Consider the following 22,860-nt stretch of genomic DNA (forward strand, 5'->3'; position numbering starts at 1 on the left):
ATATATTCTAACTTTCTTTTTATTTTTTTACGTTGTTTTTTTCATCCACTGCTTTCATGTTTTTATTTCTATTTTTATCTATGTTTCTATGTTTTATCTAGTGTTTTTCAAGTTTGTATTTCTATTTAAATGTTCTATTATATATTCTAACTTTCTTTTTATTTTTTTACGTTGTTTTTTTCATCCACTGCTTTCATGTTTTTATTTCTATTTTTATCTATGTTTCTATGTTTTATCTAGTGTTTTTCAAGTTTGTATTTCTATTTAAATGTTCTATTATATATTCTAACTTTCTTTTTATTTTTTTACGTTGTTTTTTTCATCCACTGCTTTCATGTTTTTATTTCTATTTTTATCTATGTTTCTATGTTTTATCTAGTGCAGGGGTGCTCACACTTTTTCTGCAGGCGAGCTACTTTTCAATTGATCAAGTCGTGGGGATCTACCTCATTCATATATATAATTTATATTTACTTATTTATGAAATATATGTTTTTGTTAATAAGTTAAAGGTGTTTAATGATAATGCAAGCATGTTTAACACATATAGTTAATATTGTTAATAAATTAAAGGTGTTTAATGATAATGCAATCATGTTTAACACATAGTTAATATTGTTAATAAATTAAAGGTGTTTAATGATCATACAAGAATGTTTAATACATATAGTTAATATTGTTAATAAATTAAAGGTGTTTAATGATAATACAAGTATGTTTAATACATATAGTTAATATTGTTAACAAGTTAAAGGTGTTTAAAGATAATGCAAGCATGTTTAATACATATAGTTAATATTGTTAACAAGTTAAAGGTGTTTAATGATAATACAAGCATGTTTAACACATATAGTTAATATTGTTAACAAGTTAAAGGTGTTTAATGATAATACAAGCATGTTTAACACATATAGTTAATATTGTTAATAAGTTAAAGGTGTTTAAAGATAATGCAAGCATGTTTAACACATATAGTTAATATTGTTAACAAGTTAAGGTGTTTAAAGATAATACAGGCATGTTTAACACATATAGATTCCTTTCTTTCACGAAGACAAGAATATAAGTTGGTGTATTACCTGATTCTGATGACTTGCATTGATTGGAATCAGACAGTGGTGCTAAAACGTCCGCATTTTCGAATGGAGGAGGAAAAAAAGTCCTCCTTTCTGTCCAATACCACATGAAAGTGGTTGGTTTTTGGCATCTTATTTGTCCAGCTTCCGTACTCCTTTGTATACACTTTACAGGAAATACATTGTCGGCAAACTCCGTAGCTTGCTAGCTTGTGCACGCCGGCTTTCTGAGACTCTTGTTTTGTTAGCGCAACTGTGCAACTGTGCAGTCGGTCTTTGGAGTTTTGACGACAGGTACGGTGCCAGAGTCTGTTGAAATAAAGTGTTTCTCGCCTTCCAGTCTGTCATTTTAATGAGCTGGCAGCAGCCAGCGTCATCTCAGAAGACCCTCGGGTGCCGTGAATGTCAATCAAGTGACGAAAGTGATGTCATAGTGAAGATTTATGATCGCTCATTTTTAGGACACCGGTATTTTTTTAATGCCTGGCTGGTGATCGACTGACACACCCTCCGAGATTGACCGGTAGCTCGCGATCGACGTAATGAGCACCCCTGATCTAGTGTTTTTCAAGTTTGCAAGGGAATAAGCGGTAGAAAATGGATGGATGGATGGATTTCTATTTAAATTTTCTATGATATATTCTAACTTTCTTTTTATTTTTTTACGTAGTTTTTTTCATCCACTGCTTTCATGTTTTTATTTCTATTTTTATCTATGTTTCTATGTTTTATCTAGTGTTTTTCAAGTTTTTATTTCTATTTGAATTTTCTATGATATATTCTAACTTTCTATTTTGATTTTTTACCTTTTTTTATTTTTTTTAATCCAGTGCTTTCATGTTTTTATTTCTATATTTATCTATGTTTCTATGTTTTATCTAGTGTTTTTCAAGTTTTTATTTCTATTTAAATGTTCTATTATATATTCTAACTTTCTATTTTTATTTTTTTCAATACTTTGTAGCACTTTGAGATTTTAACAAATGTAAAGTGCGTTACAAATATTCATTATTATTATTGTGTGGTGTATAAAATAATAAAATGCAACTAAATTAATTAAATGACCTAAATGATTAAATAAAACATGCAATTTTATTCAAATCATACTACAAACAAGTCCAACAGGGGTTTTTAACACATGTAAAAATAAAAAAAAGTCGAGAAAAAAAACCAAAAACCTGTCACTTCTTAAAATCTACAGTCTATAAATAGGTGAATCAATTATTTAAGCGTGAATGTTTTATCATCACCTCAGACATCTGCCTCATCTCTGGCAGCTTGCATGTGAGAGTACTCACCAATTTGTGGCACATGTCACACATTATACATACTGTAAAAATACTTGTATATATATATATGCATGCACATGTCACACATTATATATAAATAAAAATACTTGTATATAAATATACATGCACATGTCACACATTATATATAAATAAAAATACTTGTATATAAATATACATGCACATGTCACACATTATATATAAATAAAAATACTTGTATATAAATATACATGCACATGTCACACATTATATATAAATAAAAGTACTTGTATATAAATATACATGCACATGTCACACATTATATATAAATAAAAGTACTTGTATATAACTATACATGCACATGTTACACATTATATATAAATAAAAGTACTTGTATATAAATATACATGCACATGTTACACATTATATATCAATAAAAGTACTTGTATATAAATATACATGCAGATGTTGGTCTTTTCCTCACTATGAAAGCTGTTACATAACATCATTCACATTCCACCCAAGAGGGGGCGCTGTGGCTACAAGTAGGCACTTGACTTTTTCATTCATATGTTCCAAATACTAAATGACACTTATCTGGACTAATGAGTAAATGTCACATAATTAAGTTGTAAAGCTGAACATTTATTAAAAATGTATTGATCAAAAACAATGTTCTGTACTTTTATTTTTTTGGACAAATATCAAAAGTGTGATGTGCTGACAATTATACATTTTTTATTTATATTTACAGTATATATACGTATGTTTGTGTATATATATATATATATATGTATATGTATTAGAGATGCGCGGTTTGCGGGCACAACCGCGGAGTCCGCGGATTATCCGCGGATCGGGCGGATGAAATTTAAAAAAATTAGATTTTATCCGCGGGTCGGGTCGGGCGGTTGAAAAAAAAAAAAAAGATTTTAAATAGATTCAGGCGGGTGGCAGTTAAATCAATTCGGAAATATATATACATAGTTAAATGTTGTTACCCACATACGAAAAACGAGCAGGCACCTGCAGCATATGCCACAACAGAAGAAAAAAAAAAGAAGAGATGGACACTTTTACGAGCGGAGAAGGGACGCCTCGCCGGGGTCCGCGGGACCGAGGCCCCTTCCCCGAGAGGGCCCCACCGGGAGCCGTAGCTGAGGCGATCCGCGAGAAGGGCCCGACGCACGTCCAGGGTCACCACCGCGCCCACCGCACCGACACCCCGCCTCGTCCGCCTTCGCCGCGGCCGGCGTCACGCGCAGCAGGTAAGCAGCTTACCTGCCCGCCACCCCCGTGGCCGGGGGCTCGTAACAGGGGTCACTCCGCGCGCTCCGCCCGCGCAGCTTACCTGCCCGCCACCCCCGTTGCCGGGGGCGCGTAACAGGGGTCACTCCGCGCGCAGTGCGCTCACGAAAGGGGTGGGGCTCACCCTGGTTGATATAGACAGCGGTGGCCATGGAAGTCGGAACCCGCTAAGGAGTGTGTAACAACCCACCTGCCGAATCAACTAGCCCTGAAAATGGATGACGCTGGAGCGTCGGGACCATACCCGGCCGTCGCCGGCAGCGAGACGCGCTTGGAGGTGCGCTCAGCGCGGCTCCCATATGATTGCGCTGGTGTGCGTCTGGGCCGTGACAGCGTGGCACGCGAATGTCTGTGCTGCATTGGATCAGTCTCCTTTCTTTAACAGGCAAAAGCTTTATAACCTCACTAATGCCTTGCATCGTCTATATTAGATATATAACAACGGGCGGGTGCGGGCGGATGCGGTTCTGATTAAATGTTAGGTCGGGTGGATGGCGGATGGTTGACGACTTTCTGATGCGGTTGCGGATGAAATAATTGCCTATCCGCGCATCTCTAATATGTATATATATATATATATATATATATATATATATATATATATATATCCATCCATTTTCTACCGCTTATTCCCTTTGGGGTCGCGGGGGGTGCTGGAAATTGTGTTAGATGTAAATATAAACAGAATACAATGATTTGCAAATCCTTTTCAAGCCATATTCAGTGGAATATGCTACAAAGACTTTAGAATTTGATGCCAGCAACACGTGACAAAGAAGTTGGGAAAGGTGGCAATAAATACTGATAAAGTTGAGGAATGCTCATCAAACACTTATTTGGAACATCCCACAGGTGTGCAGGCTAATTGGGAACAGGTGGGTGCCATGATTGGGTATAAAAGTAGATTCCATGAAATGCTCAGTCATTCACAAACAAGGATGGGGCGAGGGTCACCCCTTTGTCAACAAATGCGTGAGCAAATTGTTGAACAGTTTAAGAAAAACCTTTCTCAACCAGCTATTGCAAAGAATTTAGGGATTTCACCATCTACGCTCCGTAATATCATCAAAGGGTTCAGAGAATCTGGAGAAATCACTGCACGTAAGCAGCTAAGCCCGTGACCTTCGATCCCTCAGGCTGTACGGCATCAACAAGCGACATCAGTGTGTAAAGGATATCACCACATGGGCTCAGGAACACTTCAGAAACCCACTGTCAGTAACTACAGTTGGTCGCTACATCTGTAAGTGCAAGTTAAAACTCTCCTATGCAAGGCGAAAACCGTTTATCAACAACACCCAGAAACGCCGTCGGCTTCGCTGGGCCTGAGCTCATCTAAGATGGACTGATACAAAGTGGAAAAGTGTTCTGTGGTCTGACGAGTCCACATTTCAAATTGTTTTTGGAAACTGTGGACGTCGTGTCCTCCGGACCAAAGAGGAAAAGAACCATTCGTATTGTTATAGCATCTGTAATAGTATGGGGGTGTATTAGTGCCCAAGACATGGGTAACTTACACATCTGTGAAGGCACCATTAATGCTGAAAGGTACATACAGGTTTTGGAGCAACATATGTTGCCATCCAAGCAACGTTACCATGGACGCCCCTGCTTATTTCAGCAAGACAATGCCAAGCCACGTGTTTCATAGTAAAAGAGTGCGGGTACTAGACGGGCCTGCCTGTAGTCCAGACCTGTCTCCCATTGAAAATGTGTGGTGCATTTTGAAGCCTAAAATAGCACAACGGAGACCCCCGGACTGTTGAACAACTTAAGCTGTACATCAAGCAAGAATGGGAAAGAATTCCACCTGAGAAGCTTCAAAAATGTGTCTCCTCAGTTCCCAAACCTTTACTGAGTGTTGTTAAAAGGAAAGGTCATGTAACACAGTGGTGAACATGCCCTTTCCCAACTACTTTGGCACGTGTTGCAGCCATGAAATTCAAAGTTAATTATTATTTGCAAAAAAAAAAAAAAAGTGTATGAGTTTGAACATCAAATATGTTGTCTTTGTAGCATATTCAACTGAATATGGGTTGAAAATGATTTTCAAATCATTGTATTCTGTTTATATTTACATCTAACACAATTTCCCAACTCATATGGAAACGGGGTTTGTACTAGGATAAAACACATATTCCCCACTTGATTAATATGATTAACATATACGATGAACTATGTTGTGATTACAATCATTGATTACACTCTGGAATACATAACTGATTATACATCTGGGCCCTTGGGTTGTGCCGTGCAAAGGTGGTTATAGGTGTCATGACCCGAGGGTTTCTACTAAACTCAACACCATTAATCCCAGTAAAATACTTGTGTGCATAATTTAAATTCACTTCAAAATAAAACCATCGTCATAATGTCAATCTGCATTTAATGCAATAAATGTTTGTGATTAATCTCATGAGTTATACAAAAAATCTTATTTATGACATTTAATTGTGTCCCAAAGAGGAAGACAATGAAATATGAAGAATAAGGTGTGGAAGCTAAACCAAGGTGCCCAATTAGCGTTGTTATTTCTGCTGAGCACAGCAGATTTCCATCCCTAGGAGGAGGAATCTTTCTCCCTCCAACCTCAAAGGCCTCAACCATTCTTCTCTCTGCCTGTTTGCTTATCTGCCGCGTACACGCTCCCCCCCGCTGTCAGTCAACAGGCGGCCAAGGTGGAAGTGGAAAACTCATTTGCTCCTTTTAATGGAAGCACAGAAGGCGTCTTCTGCTGTGACAATCTGCCTGCCTTGCTCAAAGTCGCCTTTTGTTCGGCAGCGTGCTGAAAGACTGCGGCGGCTTTTTTTTTATCCCGGCTCATGATTGGCCATGTTTGAAGTGCACAAAGTTGAGGGGAAAGAGGACACGCTGGCGAGAATGTCGGCGTGTAAAAGCTTTTATTTTGAAAAAGGTGATGGTTAAAGTTAGAAAGGCTACAAAGTCTGCAGAGCTCCTCTGAGAGTCTGATGGGAGACTCAAGAGAAACATGTTCTGCTATTAAGTCCCTGGGAAACTTGGATGTACGAAAGCCAAAAGCAGTGAAGTTGTCACGTTGTGTAAATGGTAAATAAAAAGAGAATACAACAAATCCTTTTCAACTTATATTCAATTGAATAGACTGCAAAGACAAGATATTTCATGTTCACACTGAGAAACTTTAACTTTAACTTGCACTTAGAGATGTAGCGACCAACTGTAGTTACTGACAGTGGGTTTCTGAAGTGTTCCTGAGCCCATGCGGTGATATCCTTTACACACTGATGTCGCTTTTTGATGCAGTACCGCCTGAGGGCTCCAAGGTGCGTATTATCATGGCTTATGTGCAGCGATTTCTCCAGATTCTCTGAACCTTTTGATGATATTACGGAGCGTAGATGGTGAAATCCCTAAATTCCTTGTTGAGAAATGTTGTTCTTAAACAATTTGCTCAGGCATTTGTTGACAAAGTGGTGACCCTCGCCCCGTCCTTGTTTGTGAATGACTGAGCATTTCATGGAAGCTGCTTTTATACCCAATCATGGCACACACCTGTTCCCAATTAGCCTGTTCACCTGTGGGATGTTCCAAATAAGTCTTTGATGAGCATTCCTCAGTGTGAACATGAAATATCTTGTCTTTGCATTCTATTCAATTGAATTTAAGTTGAAAAGGATTTGTTGTATTCTCTTTTCATTTACCATTTACACAACGTGACATCTTCACTGCTTTTGAGTAGTCAGTGTATATCTACACACATATATATATATATATATATATATATATATATATATATATATATATATATATATATTTATATTCCTCACTGCTGGTGCTGTTTGGCCCGTGGATCATTGGCACATGTTGTCCCTTTGAGACAAAACATTTGGACATTCCTTCACTAAAGTTGACTTCCTGTAGTGTTGCCCTTCAAGTAGAAATATACAATTAAATATATATAATCAAATGCAACCTACTGTATGAAAGAGTTAATTAATTGCTTCTTGTAATCCATGACTTTATGGATGATGTAACCACTGTGCTCCTCACTGTCACCAAACCCTGCGTGTTGGTTCAATTCCGGGCTGGGGGCACAGGAATGTGTCAGAGGGTGTTGTTGTCAGCATGCTCTGCTCCTGGCACACACACACACACACACACACATGGAAACCTGCCTGCTGCCTTCACTGACACTGGGAAAACACACACACATGGAACCCTGCCTGCTGCCTTTACTGACACTGGGACAACACACACACATGGACCCCTGCCTGCTGCCTTCACTGACACTGGGAAAACACATGGAACCCTGCCTGCTGCCTTCACTGACACTGGGACAACACATGGACCCCTGCCTGCTGCCTTCACTGACACTGGGAAAACACACACACATGGACCCCTGCCTGCTGCCTTCACTGACACTGGGAAAACACACACACATGGAACCCTGCCTGCTGCCTTCACTGACACTGGGAAAACACATGGACCCCTGCCTGCTGCCTTCACTGACACTGGGAAAACACACACACATGGAACCCTGCCTGCTGCCTTCACTGACACTGAGAAAACACACGCATGCTACTGTTACGTACAGGAAGTAGATGCACAACAGCAAGCAGATGGAGGACAGGAAGTAGATGGAGTACAGGAAGTACATAAAGAACAGGAAGTAGATGGAGTACAAGAAGTAGATGGACAACAGGAAGTAGATGGAGTACAGGAAGTAGATGGACAGCAGGAAGTAAATGGGAACAGGAAGTAGATGGAGTACAGGAAGTACATGGGGAACAGGAAGTAGATGGAGTACAGGAAGTAGATGGTGTACACAAAGTACATGGAGAACAAGAAGTATAGGAAGTAGATGGACAACAGAATGTAGATGGAGTACAGGAAGTAGATGGAGTACAGGAAATACATGGACAACAGGAAGCAGATCTCGTACACAAAGTACATGGAGTCGAAGAAGTACAGGAAGTAGATGGAGTACACAAAATAGATGGACAACAGGAAGCAGATGTCGTACACAAAGTACATGGAGTAGGTGGAGCACAGGAAGTAGATGGGAGTACACGAAATAGATGGACAACAGGAAGTAGGTGGAGCACAGGAAGAAGATGGAGAACAGGAAGTAGATGGACAACAGAAAGTAGATGGATGACAGGAAGTAGATGGAGTACAAGAAGTACAGGAAGTAGAAAGAGAACAGGAAGTAGACGCAGGACAGGAAGTACATGGAGAACAGGAAGTAAATAGAGTACAGGAAGTAGATTTAGAACAAGAAGTAAATGGGAACAGGAAGTAGATGGAGTACAGGAAGTAGATGGCGTACACCAAGTACATACAGTACAAGAAGGACAGGAAGTAGATGGACAACAGGAAGCAGATGGAGTACAGGAAGTAGATGGACAACATGAAGTAGATGGAGTACAGGAAGTACATTGAGAACGGGAAGTAGATGGAGAACAGGAAGTAAATGGAAAATAGGAAGTAGATGGACAACAGGAAGTAGATGGAGATCAGGAAATATATGGAGTAAAGGAAGTGCATTAAGAACAGGAAGTAGATAGAGTATAGGAAGTAGATGAGAACAGGAAGTACATAGACTACAAGAAGTAGATGTAGAACAGGAAGTAGATGACAACAGGAAGTAGATGGAGAACAAGAAGTACATGGAGAACATGAAGTAAATGAAGTACAGGAAGTAGATGGACAACAGGAAGTAGATGGACAACAGAAAGTAGATGGCGTACAGAAAGTACATAGAGTACAAGAAGTACAGGAAGTAGATGGAGTACAGGAAGTAGATGGAGAACAGGAAGTACATGTAGTACAGGAAGTAGACGGCGTACAGGAAGTACATAGAGTACAAGAAGTACAGGAAGTAGATGGCGTACAGGAAGTACATAGAGTACAAGAAGTACAGGAAGTAGATGGAGAACAGAAAGTACAGGAAGTACATGGAGTACAGGAAGTAGATGGCATACAGGAAGTACATGGAGTACAAGAAGTACAGCAAGTAGATGGAGTACAGGAAGTAGATGGAGAACAGGAAGTAGATGGAGTACAGGAAGTAGATGGAGAACAGGAAGTAGATGGAGTACAGGAAGTAGATGGAGAACAGGAAGTAGATGGAGAGAGAACAGGAAGTAGATGGAGAGAGAATAGGAGGAGCTGCAGGTACGCTCTGATTCTGATCGGGCTACATTGATCTGCCATTGCTCTTCATGTTAACAGGTGGTTGTGCTGTGTTCACTTGCAGTGGGACAGAACCAAGTGTCATCCTTCCGTCTGCATTCTGGCCTGTTGCAAGTGTAAAAAGAAGTGAAGCAGCAACAAAACTAGCGTGTGAAAGGGTTGGGTGTGGTGGCTGCTCAGGCAAGGACTGCATGAGGTCCATGTCACGCACACGCAGCAGGCGGCCAGAACATCAAACATCAACACACGCAGGAATCCTGGAGACGCACGCATTGTTTGTTCCACTTCCTGTGTGGCGTGCACATGAGTCAGGGCTGTCTCTGGCCCCAGGACGCTGAGGCGTGCCGCCAAGACCTTCCCGCTGAGCCGAGCTGGTCCCAAGGAGGAAGCAGGAGCGTAACACGCTCGTCCTCGTCACGGTCACCATCAGACTTCACAACACGCCTCATCAGACGTGGCGTTTGCTTGTTTTGTGCCGCCTCAGCACTCTGGGAAGGAGGTCATCTCCTTGTCACGGCCAGCAGAGGAAGGAGGTGAGCAGTGAGGAGGACTGAGGGCGTCCAGGCGTGCTGTGCATGGACGTGAAGGACCGCCATGACACAAAAGGAGGAGGTCGTCATGGCGACAACGTCCAAGATTGACATGCTAGTAGATATTGTCCTACACTCTAAAGCAGGGGTGTCAAACTCAAATACAGAGTGGGCCAAAATGTAAAAGTGAACAAAGCCGCGGACCAAGGTTGAACAAATTAAACTTTTAATAGGGACCCCAACAAGTTTTGCATTGAATATTGAACAAGCAAGGCTTATATAATTTTATAGTGACATGCAAAATCCAGTTTCAAATAATAATAATAATAATTCAAAAATATCAATGGCATATCAAATCAAATTTTAACAAAAATTGAATGCCTCTTTTCTATTTGCAGCCTTCTGAGGTAAATATCAACATTAACTTGGTGGGCGGGGGCGGGGTTTGGTGGTAGCGGGGGGTGTATATTGTAGCATCCCGGAAGAGTTAGTGCTGCAAGGGGTTCTGGGTATTTGTTCTGTTGTGTTTATGTTGTGTTACGGTGCGGATGTTCTCCCGAAATGTGTTTGTCATTCTTGTTTGGTGTGGGTTTCACAGTGTGGCGCATATTTGTAACAGTGTTAAAATTGTTTATACCGCCACCCTCAGTGTGACCTGTATGGCTGTTGACCAAGTATGCAAGGCATTCACTTGTGTATATGTAAAAGCCGCTTATAGTAAGTGACTGGGCCGGCACGCGGATTGTATGGAGGAAAAGCGGACGTGACGACAGGTTGTAGAGGACGTTGAAGGCAGTGCCTTGAAGACACGCCCCCAATAATGTTGTCCGGGTGGAAATCAGGAGAATGGTTGCCTCGGGAGATTTTTGGGAGGGGCACTGAAATTCGGGAGTCTCCCGGATAAATCGGGAGGGTTGTCAAGTATGAGTATTAGCGGTGAATGCGGTGTAATACCGGCGGGCCAGCTCTAATGTTCATTTGATATTGCCTCAAGGGCCAAATTAAATTACACGGGCCAGAGTTTGACACCCATGCTCTAAAACATGATGAAACACTACATAATTTTATTTATATGAATATATATATATATATATATATATATATATATATATATATATATATACACAGAAAAAAATCACAACTTTGTGACCCAAAAAAATCCAGACTTTTTGACACTTAGAAAAAAATCACAACTTTTTAACCAAAAAAATCCAGACTTTAAAGTTAAAGTACCAATGATTGTCACACACACACTAGGTGTGGCGAAATTATTCTCTGCATTTGACCCATCACCCTTGATCACCCCCTGGGATGCAGTGGGCAGCAGCGGTGCCACGCCCGGGAATCATTTTTGGTGATTTAACCCCCAATTCCAACCCTTAATGCTGAGTGCCAAGGCTCCCATTTTTATAGTCTTTGGTATGACTCGGCCGGGGTTTGAACTCACAACCTACCGATCTCAGGGCGGACACTCTAACCACTAGGCCACTGAGTAGGTGGCCTAGTGCCTTTTTGACACTTAGAAAAAATCCAGACTTTTTGACACTTAAAAACAAATCCCCATTTTTGTACAAAAAATCTCGACTTTTTGACCCTTAGAAAAAAATCCCGACTTTTTGAAGCTTAGAAAAAAATCCCGATTTTTTGACACTTAGAAAAGATCCCGACTTTTATACAAAAAAAATCCTGACTTTTTGACACTTAGAAAAAAATCCCGATTTTTTGACACTTAGAAAAGATCCCGACTTTTATACAAAAAAATCTCGACTTTTTGACACTTAGAAAAAAATCCTGATTTTTTGACACTTAGAAAAGATCCCGACTTTTATACAAAAAAAATCCGACTTTTTGACACTTAGAAATAAATCCTGACGTTTTGACACTTAGAAAAGATCCCTACTTTTGTACAAAAAAATCGAGACTTTTTGACACTTGGAAAAAATCCTGACTTTTTGACACTTAGAAAAAAATCCAGACTTTTTGACACTTACAAAAAAAATCTCCTATTTTTGTACAAAAAAATCCTGACATTTTGACACTTATAAAAAATTCCAGATTTTTTGACACTTAAAAAAAAATCCCAATTTTTGGACACTTAAAAAAAATCCCGATTTTTTGACACTTAGAAAAAAATCCCGATATTTTGACACTTAGAAAAAATCCCGACTTTTATACAAAAAATCCTGATTTTTTGACACTTAGAAAAATCTTAACTTTTTGACACTTAGAAAAAATCCAGACTTTTTGACACTTAGAAATAAATCCTGACGTTTTGACACGTAGAAAAAAATCCAGATTTTTTGACACTTAGAAAAGATCCTGACTTTTATACAAAAAAATCCAGACTTTTTGACACTTGGAAAAAATCCTGACTTTTTGACACTTAGAAAAAAATCCAGATTTTGACACTTAAAAAAAATCCAGATTTTGACACTTAAAAAAATCCGGATTTTTTGACACTTAAAAAAAATCTCGACATTTTGACACTTACAAAAAAATCCCGACTTTTATATAAAAAATCCTGACTTTTTGACACTTAAAAAAATCCTAACTTTTTGACCCTTAGAAAAAATCCAGACTTTTTGAAACTTAGAAAAAAATACAGATTTTTTTTAACCCTTAGAAAAAAATCCAGATTTTTTGACACTTAGAAAAGATCCAGACTTTTATACAAAAAAATTCCGACTTTTTGACACTAAGAAAAAAATCCTGACTTTTTGACACTTAGAAAAAAAATCCTGACTTTTTGACACAGAAAAAATCCCGATTTTTTGACACTTAGAAAAGATCCCGACTTTTATACAAAAAAATCCAGACTTTTTGACATTTATAAAAAATCTAGACTTTTTGACACTTACAAAAAAAAATCCCCCATTTTTGTACAAAAAAATCCCGACATTTTGACACTTAGAAAAAAATCCAGATTTTTTGACACTTGGAAAAAAATCCCAACATTTTGACACTTAGAAAAAATCCCGACTTTTATACAAAAAATCCTGACTTTTTGACACTTAGAAAAATCCAGACTTTTTGACACTTAGAAAAAATTCAGACTTTTTGACACTTAGAAAAGATCCCGACATTTATACAAAAAAATCCTTACTTTTTGACACTTAGAAAAAAATCCCGATTTTTTGACACTTGGAAAAAAATCCCGACATTTTGACACTTAAAAAAAATCCCGACTTTTATACAAAAAAATCCTGACTTTTTGAAGCTTAGAAAAAAATCCCGATTTTTTGACACTTAGAAAAGATCCCGACTTTTATACAAAAAAATCCCGACTTTTTGACACTTAGAAAAGAATCCCGATTTTTTGACCCTTAGAAAAGATCCCGACTTTTATGCAAAAAAACTCAGACTTTTTGACACTTGGAAAAAAATTCTGACTTTTTGACACTTAGAAAGAAATCCTGACTTTTTGAGACTCAGAAAAAAATCCCGATATTTTGACACTTAGAAAAGATCCCGACTTTTATACAAAAAAATCCAGACTTTTTGACATTTATAAAAAATCCTGACTTTTTGACACTTACGAAAAAAATCCTGACTTTTTGACACTTGCAAAAAATTCTGACTTTTTGACACTTAGAAAAAAATCCAGACTTTTTGACACTTAAAAAAAAAAATCCCCTATTTTTGTACAAAAAAATCCAGACATTTTGACACTTACAAAAAATCCCAATTTTTTGACACTTAAAAAAATCCCGATTTTTTGACACCTTTTAAACAAAAAAATCCTGACTTTTTGACACTTGGAAAAGAATCCCGATTTTTTGACCCTTAGAAAAGATCCCGACTTTTATACAAAAAAATCCAGACTTTTTGACATTTATAAAAAAATCTTGACTTTTTGACACTTACAAAAAAATCCTGACTTTTTGACACTTGCAAAAAATTCTAACTTTTTGACACTTAGAAAAAAATCCAGACTTTTTGACACTTAGAAAAAATCCCAATTTTCTGACACTTAAAAAAATCCCGATTTTTTGACACTTAGAAAAAAATCCCGACAATTTGACACTTTGAAAAAATCCTGACTTTTATACAAAAAAATCCAGACTTTGTGACACTTAGAAAAATCCAGACTTTTTGACACTTAGAAAAATCCAGACTTTTTGACACTTAGAAAAAATTCCGACTTTTTGACTCTTAGAAAAGATCTCGACTTTTATACAAAAAAATCCTGACTTTTTAACACTTAGAAAAAAATCCAGATTTTTGACACTTAGAAAAGATCCCGACTTTTATACAAAAAAATCCTGATTTTTTGACACTTAGAAAAGATCCCGACATTTATACAAAAAAATCCAGACTTTTTGACACTTAGACAAAAATCCAGACTTTTTGACACTTAGAAAAAAATCCAGACTTTTTGACACTTAGAAAAAAAATCCCGATTTTTTAACACTTAGAAAAGATCCCGACTTTTATACAAAAAAATCCTGACTTTTTGACATTTAGAAAAAATCCTGACTTTTTGACACTTGGAAAAAATCCTGACTTTTTGACACTTGGAAAAAATCCTGACTTTTTGACACTTACAAAAAAAATTCCCTATTTTTGTACAAAAAAATCCCGAACTTTTGACACTTACAACAAATACCGACTTTTTGACACTTAGAAAAAAATACCGACTTTTTGACACTTAAAAAAATATCCAGACTTTTTGACACTTACAAAAATTCCAGACTTTTTGACACTTAGAAAAAATCCAGACTTTTTGAAACTTAGAAAAAATCCAGATTTTTTGACACTTAGAAAAAATCCAGATTTTTTGACACTTATAAACCCCCCCCCCCGACATTTTGACACTTAAAATCCCGACTTTTATACAATACAATCCTGACTTTTTGACACTTATAAAAAATACCGACTTTTTGACTCTTAGAAAAGATCCCGACTTTTATACAAAAAAATCCTGACTTTTTGACACTTTGAAAAAATCCCGACTTTTATACCAAAAAAATCCTGACTTTTTGACACTTAGAAAAATCCAGACTTTTTGACACTTAGAAAAAATACCGACTTTTTGACTCTTAGAAAAGATCCTGACTTTTATACAAAAAAATCCTGACTTTTTGACACTTAGAAAAAAAATCCAGATTTTTGTACAAACAAATCCAGACTTTTTGACCCTTAGAAAAAATAAAATAAATAAATATTGAATAAGTACAATTTGAATCATATAAATTGGTACTTGACACATATTCTGGCTGTTAGAATGCTAATGCTAGCCTTGCTATTGGCCTATAAAGCATCATCAGGATTAGTCCTGAGGCGAGGACTTGGGACTTGGGACTGGAGTGTGACCTCCTTTCCCAGCGTCTCGGAGACGTGGACGGGTGACACGGTGACCCGGCTGTCAGGGCGAGTCAGACCTCTGGGATTCCTGGACAGAGTCGGCAAAGACTAGAAGGAGGTGACAGGATTTAGGACTCGGGTGTTGTCAGGACAATAGGAGAGTGGAAATGTTTGTCAGTGTGGGGGGGAGGGGGGCAGGAAGTGGGTGGACCTTAGCGACTCCCACAATCCCTTCCTCTCTGAACCGCAGCACTTGGCGGTACAGGACTCGGACTTTGGAAGATGGCACTGTGCACACCGGACCAGACCGAGGGCCCGGTCAGGGCCACACCCGCGGACCTGAGGCTGACCCGGAGTCTGTCTAAGTCCGACTCGGACTTGTTGGCGCCGCAGAGCGGGGAGGACGACGGAGGCCGGCCAAGTCGGAGCGGGTCCGAGTCCAAGCGCAAGTCCAACAGGATGCCGTCCTTCGCCTCGGAATGGGATGAGGTAATCCACCAGGGGGGGGGGGGGGTCGTTGTCATGGGAACGGCAGTTCCACCACTGGGGGCAGTGTGGAGCCGAAAAAACTTTTTTTTTTTTTAAATTACTACTATTTTTATTCAGAGTGATTATGAACTCAGCAAAATATTTTTCAAAACAAGGACTCATTTTCCACAAATATTTACTGATTTAAGTTTTAAAAACATTCTAATTCATCCTTAAAAACATTTTATTTCCTAATAACTGTTTATTGTATTTATTACTCCAGCAATTGTTTCACCTTTTAGGTGATTTTAACTGTTTACTTTTGATTTGTTATTGTTTACTTTATGTATGTTTAATATAAATATGAACTTAACAAAATGATATTTTCAAAGCACACGACTTGGAGGGACTTTAAACTAATTGTTCGACAAAAAACCCCAAAACAGTTTAGACAATCTTTCTTTAAGAAAACATGACATTAAACATTGAAATAATTGTATTTTGCAAACACTGATTGCATTACATTGATGGTTTGATTTTTATAAAATTCCAATATATTAATTGTGTAGGGCAGCACGGTGGCAGAGGGGTTAGTGCGTCTGCCTCACAATACGAAGGTGCTGAGTAGTCTGGGGTTCAATCCCAGGCTCGGGATCTTTCTGTGTGGAGTTTGCATGTTCTCCCCGTGACTGCGTGGGTTCCTTCCGGGTACTCCGGCTTCCTCCCACCTCCAAAGACATGCACCTGGGTATAGGTTGATTGGCAACACTAAATTGGCCCTAGTGTGTGAATGTGAGTGTGAATGTTGTCTGTCTATCTGTGTTGGCCCTGCGATGAGGTGGCGACTTGTCCAGGGTGTACTCCGCCTTCCGCCCGATTGTAGCTGAGATAGGCTCCAGCGCCCCCGCGACCCCGAAGGGAATAAGCAGTAGAAAATGGATGGATGGATTAATTGTGTAATTATATAATTCTTTTTGGTCCTAATCTGTGAAAAATAAATGTACAGACAAGTTATATTGTAATAACTGTGTTTGTTTTTATTATTCCTGTTTTTGTATTTATTCCACTAGCATCATATTTAGATTTTTTAATTGCAATCATTTTTTTTTATATTATTTATTATTTATAATGACATGTATATTTTAGCAACAAAATATAATATTTTATTCATGACAGAATATTTTACTGTATTTTATTGCAATAATTTCTTATTTGTAGTCTTTTAGGAGTATTTTATAGATATTAAACATCAATATAACTTGGAGGATGTTTCAACTAAATAAAATAAAACAAAAACACACATTTGAGACAATCTCTCATCAAGAAAATATGACTTTAAACGTTTTAAATATTTGTATTTTTAATGCATTTCTTTTTATAAAATTCTATTATATTTAAAAAAAATGATATGTATAATTGTATAATTATTTTTGCTCCCAATGTGATAAAATTAATTGTACAGACAAGTTATATTGTAATAACTGTTTGTTTTTATTATTCCTGATTTTGTATTTATTCCACTAGCATTCTTTTTAGTTGTGTTTTTATTAAAACCACTTTTAACGTGTAATATTTCATACATATGAATTTATAATGACATGTATAATTTAGCAACAAAATATATTTGATTCATAACAGAATATTTTACTGTATTTTATTGCGATTATTTCTTATTTTTGAGGTTTTATAGATATTAAACATCAAAGTTGGCAAAACTACATTTTCGAAGCACACGACTTGGAGGAAGTTTCAACTAAAAAAAAAAACAACAACACACATTTTAGACAATCTTTCATCAAAGAAACATGACAATAAACATTTTCAATAATTTAATTTTTAACATTTATTGCATTACCTTGATAGTTTGATTTTTTATAAAATATTAACATATTTTTTAAATGATATGTGTAATTATATAATTATTTTTGATCCCAATCTGTTAAAAATAACTACAATGACAAGTTATATTGTAATAACTGTTTGTTTTTATTTTTCCTGTTTTTGTATTTATTCCACTAATATCATTTTTATGTTATTATTTAAATTGTGATTATTCTTTATTTATAATATTCCAGAAATATTTCGTACATGTGAAATTTTAATGACATGTATATTTTAGCAACAAAATATAATATTTTATTAATAACAGAATATTTTTACTATATTTTGTTGCGATCATTTGTTACTTGTAGTCTTAGGAGAGTTTTATAGATATTAAACATCAATATATGAAGTTAACAAAATTATATTTTCAAAGCACACAACTTTGAGGAAGTGTTAAGTACATCTTCATAAAAACATTTTAGACAATCTCTCATCAAGAAAACATGACATTAAACATTTTAAATAATTGTGTTTTTAAAACTGATTGTATTATATTCATGGTTTGATTTTTATAAAATTCTAATATATTTTTCAAAATGATTATATAATTATTTTTGCTCCCAATTTGTTAAAAATAATTGTACAGACAAGTTGTATTGTAATATAAATAGCATGTTCTTCTTATTCCTGTTTTTGTATTTAATCCACTAGCATCATTTTTAGTTTTTTTTTATTGCAATCTTTTTTTAACTTGTAATATTCCAGAAATATTTCATACATATGAAATATGACAATGTATTTGTGCAACACAACGATGAAAGATTTAATAATGTATTGCAAGACTGAAACATATTTCAACAATCACTGGAGAAATAAATAAAAAGTGTGAAAGTTGAAGATCCGAATGTGAATAAAAAGTACTCCAATAACTTAGTGGACACTTTCAAGTACTTCAAGTTGTGTCCTGAGGAAGTTTTCATAGAATAAAAAGTGATTGTGTCATCTCCATGGCAACAAGGGTGAGCTGGGCGGGACTTCCTGTTTATGCTCTGCTCTGTGTTGGCTTTGTGTGACGTCACAGAGTCACGTGATGTTGTGCGCGGCATCTCCCGCCAACACACACGTCCGCTAAATAACAAGCACTTGTGTACTTGTTAGTCTACTTGGTAGTGTACTTGTTAGTCTACTTGTGTACTTGTTAGTCTACTTGTGTACTTGGTAGTCTACTTGGTAGTGTACTTGTTAGTCTACTTGGTAGTGTACTTGTTAGTCTACTTGTGAACTTGATAGTCTACTTGTGTACTTTGTAGTCTACTTGTGTACTTGGTAGTCTACCTGTGTACTTGGTAGTCTACATGTGTACTTGGTAGTCTACATGTGTACTTGGTAGTCTACATGTGTACTTGGTAGACTACCTGTGTACTTGGTAGTCTACTTGTGTACTTGGTAGTCTACTTGTGTACTTAGTAGTCTACTTGTGTACTTAGTAGTCTACCTGTGTACTTGGTAGTCTACTTGTGTACTTGTTGGTCTACTTGTGTACTTTTTGGTCTACTTGTGTACTTGGTAGTCTACTTGTGTACTTAGTAGTGTACTGTGATGTGGGAGCATGGGCAACAGGAGGTGACGTAAGTAACGTGAGTACAATTTGAGTGATGTTGGCTGAATAACATGACTGACACCCAGCAATAGTATATATATATATATATATATATATATATATATATGTGTGTATATATGTATATATTTATACACACACATATATATATATATATATATGTACATATACAGTATATATATACACACACACACACAGGTAAAAGCCAGTAAATTAGAATATTTTGAAAAACTTGATTTATTTCAGTAATTGCATTCAAAAGGTGTAACTTGTACATTATATTTATTCATTGCACACAGACTGATGCATTCAAATGTTTATTTCATTTAATTTTGATGATTTGAAGTGGCAGCAAATGAAAATCCAAAATTCCGTGTGTCACAAAATTAGAATATTACTTAAGGCTAATACAAAAAAGGGATTTTTAGAAATGTTGGCCAACTGAAAAGTATGAAAATGAAAAATATGAGCATGTACAATACTCAATACTTGGTTGGAGCTCCTTTTGCCTCAATTACTGCGTTAATGCGGCGTGGCATGGAGTCGATGAGTTTCTGGCACTGCTCAGGTGTTATGAGAGCCCAGGTTGCTCTGATAGTGGCCTTCAACTCTTCTGCGTTTTTGGGTCTGGCATTCTGCATCTTCCTTTTCACAATACCCCACAGATTTTCTATGGAGCTAAGGTCAGGGGAGTTGGCGGGCCAATTTAGAACAGAAATACCATGGTCCGTAAACCAGGCACGGGTAGATTTTGCGCTGTGTGCAGGCGCCAAGTCCTGTTGGAACTTGAAATCTCCATCTCCATAGAGCAGGTCAGCAGCAGGAAGCATGAAGTGCTCTAAAACTTGCTGGTAGACGGCTGCGTTGACCCTGGATCTCAGGAAACAGAGTGGACCGACACCAGCAGATGACATGGCACCCCAAACCATCACTGATGGTGGAAACTTTACACTAGACTTCAGGCAACGTGGATCCTGTGCCTCTCCTGTCTTCCTCCAGACTCTGGGACCTCGATTTCCAAAGGAAATGCAAAATTTGCATGGTTGGGTGATGGTTTGGGGTGCCATGTCATCTGCTGGTGTCGGTCCACTCTGTTTCCTGAGATCCAGGGTCAACGCAGCCGTCTACCAGCAAGTTTTAGAGCACTTCATGCTTCCTGCTGCTGACCTGCTCTATGGAGATGGAGATTTCAAGTTCCAACAGGACTTGGCGCCTGCACACAGCGCAAAATCTACCCGTGCCACTTCAAATCATCAAAATTAAATGAAATAAACATTTGAATGCATCAGTCTGTGTGCAATGAATAAATATAATGTACAAGTTACACCTTTTGAATGCAATTACTGAAATAAATCTAGTTTTTCAAAATATTCTAATTTACTGGCTTTTACCTGTATATATATATATATATATATACATATATACACACACAGTATATACATATATATACATATATATATATATATATATATATATATATACTGTACATACATATATAGATATTTCTGCGTGACATACCCAAGAAGCTCTTGTTTCTAGCTTGGAGTCTTTGTGCTTGTCAAAGCTCATACCTCTGCATGCTACCTTGCAAATTTTCTAGCAATCGATGCATTATTATTATTATTATTATTATTTTGTATTGTTCTTTCAATGCTGCTTCAATCGCCAATATAAATAAATAAATATATATATATATAGTTTATATGGTTTTTATACTTGAATAAGTCGACGGATAAACTTGCGTGTTTTTTGTCCTCACAAGATTTTGAATGGAGAAGAGTGTAATGTCCTGAAGTCCTGCACAGAATCTAAGTATGGTAGACCTGCACCCACCACCACAGACACAGTCCTGCTGTCAAGTACAAAGATCGGTGGTAAAAATAAACTCACATTGAAAGAAAATGTCACCAAGGAATTCCCTAATAAGATGATTTTCTTGTACGGTGCACTCGCACAGAAATATCACATGACTTTTTCATTCCAGTTGTGTAATATTTATAGGCTCACTGGACATATCATTAGGGACACCTCATGAGACCCCAAATGACTTTCAAAGAGCTAATTATTAAGAAATATCAATGTATAAATAAGAAAATAAAAATATAATTAACATAGTTATAATGTATTTTTTCATATATATTTTTTTTTCTTTCTTTCATAAATATATATATATTTAACATAGTTATAATGTAGTTTTTCATATATATATTTTTTTCTTTCTTTCATAAATATATATATATATATATATATATATATATATATATATTTGTGTATATATATATATATATATATATATATATATATATATTAGGGATGTCCGATAATGGCTTTTTGCCGATATCCGATATTAACAAAACCCTTAATTACCGATACCGATATCAACTGATATATACAGTGGTGGAATTAACACATTATTATGCCTAATTTGGACAACCAGGTATGGTGAAGATAAGGTCCTTTTTAAAAAAATAAAATAAATAAAATAAGCTAAATAAATTAAAAAAAAATTCTTGAATAAAAAAGAAAGTAAAACAATATAAAAACAGTTACATAGAAACTAGTAATGAATGAAAATGAGTAAAATGAAGTGTTAAAGGTTAGTACTATTAGTGGACCAGCAGCACGCACAATCATGTGTGCTTACGGACTGTATCCCTTGCAGACTGTATTGATATATAATGTAGGAACCACAATATTGATAACAGAAAGAAACAACCCTTTTGTGTGAATGAGTGTGAATGGGGGAGGAAGGTTTTTTGGGTTGGTGCACTAATTGTAAGTGTATCTTGTGTTTTTTACGTTGATTTAATACCAAAATAAAAAAATAAAAAAATAAAAAATAAAAAAATAAATAAAAACGATACCGATAATAAAAAAAACGATACTGATCATTTCCGATATTACATTTTAAAACATTTATTGGTGTGTAATATACAAAAATATTATAGTTTTTTTCCCGAACTATAGAGCGCACTGGTATATAAGCCACACCCACCAAGTTAAAGAAGGAAAACAAAATATTTTCCATATATTAGCCGCACTGGACTATAAGCCACAGATATACATGTTGTGAAATGACTTATTTACACAGAAATGCTTATTTACATACCTTAGTTGTGTCAGAGTATGTTGGTGACGAACCCCAAGATGCAGAGATGGCAGGCTTTGTCCAGGAAAACATGATTTAATTTAACACAATAGCAAAAAACAAACAAAAAGCTACAAACAAAAGGCGCGCACAAGGCGGAGAACAAACTTGGCTATGAACTAAAATAGCACAAAGGCTAATTGTC

The 22,860-nt window shown here is 36.6% G+C and overlaps 2 protein-coding genes across 6 annotated transcripts in view; one reads left to right on the top strand and one right to left on the bottom strand.

Annotated features, from left to right (window-relative positions):
- spdef (SAM pointed domain containing ets transcription factor) overlaps nt 1-22,860 on the bottom strand; it is a 165,686-nt gene that overhangs the window by 120,881 nt on the left and 21,945 nt on the right. The window lies entirely within an intron of this gene.
- anks1ab (ankyrin repeat and sterile alpha motif domain containing 1Ab) overlaps nt 15,923-22,860 on the top strand; it is a 136,033-nt gene continuing 129,095 nt past the window's right edge. For all 5 annotated transcript variants that reach the window (XM_061937594.1, XM_061937575.1, XM_061937585.1 and 2 more), the window contains exon 1: nt 15,923-16,146. In XM_061937594.1, coding sequence (XP_061793578.1) covers nt 15,940-16,146 — 207 coding nt within the window. In that variant the 5' untranslated portion in view covers nt 15,923-15,939. The remainder of the gene's footprint in view (nt 16,147-22,860) is intronic.

Source organism: Nerophis lumbriciformis, linkage group LG03 (genome assembly GCF_033978685.3).
Source record: "Nerophis lumbriciformis linkage group LG03, RoL_Nlum_v2.1, whole genome shotgun sequence".
NCBI lineage: Eukaryota > Metazoa > Chordata > Actinopteri > Syngnathiformes > Syngnathidae > Nerophis > Nerophis lumbriciformis.